This window comes from Octodon degus, unplaced genomic scaffold, assembly GCF_000260255.1.
Source record: "Octodon degus isolate 3935 unplaced genomic scaffold, OctDeg1.0 scaffold00171, whole genome shotgun sequence".
Taxonomy (NCBI): Eukaryota; Metazoa; Chordata; class Mammalia; order Rodentia; family Octodontidae; genus Octodon; species Octodon degus.
The window spans coordinates 5,035,614-5,037,988 of record NW_004524747.1 but is presented as its reverse complement, the minus strand read 5'-3'; the positions used below and the strand labels follow the sequence as shown (position 1 = coordinate 5,037,988).

At 51.6% G+C, this 2,375-nt stretch overlaps 1 protein-coding gene across 2 annotated transcripts; it reads left to right on the top strand.

The window, feature by feature from the left end:
• The first annotated feature begins 340 nt into the window (after window positions 1-340).
• Bex2 (brain expressed X-linked 2) lies at window positions 341-1,862 on the top strand. 2 transcript variants are annotated; one of them, XM_004643350.2, is made up of 2 exons: window positions 341-434; window positions 1,264-1,862. In XM_004643350.2, exon 2 carries the CDS (start codon window positions 1,269-1,271, stop codon window positions 1,653-1,655), a length of 387 nt encoding a protein of 128 aa, XP_004643407.1. In that variant the 5' UTR covers window positions 341-434; window positions 1,264-1,268; the 3' UTR covers window positions 1,656-1,862. The 2 variants fall into 2 exon arrangements, with proteins under 2 accessions (XP_004643407.1, XP_023559247.1); XM_023703479.1 differs by lacking the exon at window positions 341-434 and adding an exon at window positions 860-965.
• Window positions 1,863-2,375: the final 513 nt, after the last annotated feature.

Below are 2,375 nucleotides of genomic sequence, written 5' to 3'. Positions count from 1 at the left end.
GCATTTCTCTGGAAGCCAGATAAAGGTCCAGGGGAACACTAAAAAGATGGTAGCCAGGAGAGGTGGTGTGTGCCTGTAATGTCAGTACTCAGGAAGGGCTACAAAGTGAGCTCAGGGCCAGAGTGAACTGCACAGGGAGATCTTGTCTTAAAGACATAAAAAAAGTAGAACAAGGTAGTGACAGGGCCTAGGCTGGTAGTACTAATTGGACTTGGGGCGAAGGAGGGCCAGGCCGCTCTCCGACAGCTGTAGGGGGCTGGGAACTGGGGCGGAGCCGGGGGCAGGGTCTGAAGCCTCACGTGACTGGCTGAGTCAGCCGAGCGCTGGGCTCCACCGCCAGACCTGGTCACAGCCTCTGGGTCTAAGAGGCCCTGCCTACTCCCTGAGGACGCGCGCCTGAGGCAGCCTGGAACTGCCAGAGATAAGAGGTCCAGGTAAGGGACTCCGAGATGCAGTCTAAGGGTTTGGGATGGGACAGCAGCGCGCCTGCGGGAACTTCATCCCCAGGGGTCTGGCTGCCTCTGGGCAGAGACGCAGCGGTAAAGCATTGTAGCCCTCGGTCAGAAGGAAGAAGGCGCAGGTGCGCTGTCCTCCTGCCTGTGGGTCCTGCCTGAGCCGCCAGGTTCCAGGGGAAGGCAGTGCGCCTCTTGCCCCCACACCCCCCACACCCCCCGCGCCCCGTTGCCAGGCACCCTGCCCCGGTCCTTCCGGATGCAGAAAATGGTGGTCTGCAAGGGGGCGTGGCGGCGCAGTGGAAGTGGGGTGGAGAAGCTGGAATACCCGGATGAGGGGGTGTTCAGTACTGGAGGGGGCTTGAAGCTCTGGGATGCTGCTGTCTCTCCGGTCCTACAGTGGCCTTCTGCAGGTCTGAGGGGCCCAGGGCCACAGCGGCTCTCCTGGGGGCAGGAATCTGAGCGGCAGAAGGAAGAGGGAAAGAAGAAAAGAGGAGACAAGGACAGCCCCAGGTTAGAGGGAGCTGGGGACCGTGGACAGCCCAGCCTGAGGCCTCACGCAAGTACCCTCTCTATTTTTTCCTTCCTGTTTCCCATTTAAACCTCGTCCTCCATTTTGGTTCCTGCAGTAGCCAGGAGATGGATCTGCGGGAAAAACGCAGGGCTTTGGGAAAGGGAATGGCACCGACTGGGGAGCCTTAACTGTAGGTCTTTGAAGTGCAGGTCTCTAAATTTTCTGTGTGCTGTGGGGCCTCTGTCCTCGGTGCTGATCAGTTCACCAAGAATTCAGTCCCCATCTTTTGTCTCTTAGGAGTCATGGAATCCAAACAGGAACTAGTGATGAAAAGCCTCGACACTGAAAATGCCCAGCAGGAAAACGAAGAAAAAGATGAAAAGGAGCTACATGCTAATAAAGGGGAGGCCTTGGCCGTGCCTTGCGAAGCTGATGGATACTGTGTGCCTAGTGGCAATCTGAGGAAATTCGAAATTGGGCAGCCCGTCCTGCATGAAAGAGGGAACCTGATGCATAGGCTTGGAGAGCCACAGGCACGGATGAGAAAAGAGCATGTGGGAAGGTTTGGGGAGGAGGTGAGACAACTCATGGAAAAGCTGAGGGAAAGGCAGTTGAGCCACAGCTTTCGGGCAGTTAGTAATGATCCTCCTCGCCATGAGCATCACAGTGACTTTTGCCTTATGCCCTGAATTGGGGTGTTTTCCTTGGAGTTAAACACCTTCAGAAACACCCGCTTCCTAAACTTACATGTTTGTGATGTACTACTGTAAGCCTTTTGATGTCACTGGTTTGCATGTATCTCCTATTACAGCTTCTAATAGAATGTATTTTTGACCCAGACTGTATCACTTTTGTTAGCAGAGTACACCTATTGCATGAAAAGATGCTCACTATATATTGTGAAGTTAATAAAGCAGTTTTAAAAAGCATTCTTTATATTCTTTTTTACTTAAAATTTATGACACAACTTTTTAAATCTCCTTATTTTCTTCTTTTTATGTAATTTTTCTATACTTGTTTCAGTTACTTTTATCTCATTGCTGGGATAGTATACCAGACACCCAAAATTAAGGAAGGAAAGGTTCTTTTAGCTCACAGTTTGTGGAGGTTTCAGTCTATTCTTGGCTGGCTCCAAAGCACAGTGGCAGATGGCAGAGGGCACCTGTTCATGGTGTTGGAAAACAGGAAGAGCAAAAAGGGAGGAGACACAGCAGCAGAGAGGCAGAGCAAAGAGCAAGGCTCTCTCCCTTACTTAAATTGCATTCAAGTCATCTGGCCCAGGACGGGTGTACCACTCACACCCATAATCCCAGCATTGGATCATGAATTAATCACAAACTCTAGAAGCTGCCCCACAACTGCATGAGGCTTTGGGGGACAAAAATATACAAACCACAGCAGTACTTAAC

Bases quoted from the DNA above. Each gene is read 5' to 3' on its own strand.
- Bex2 (XM_004643350.2), top strand. From the start codon at position 1,269: ATGGAATCCAAACAGGAACTAGTGATGAAAAGCCTCGACACTGAAAAT.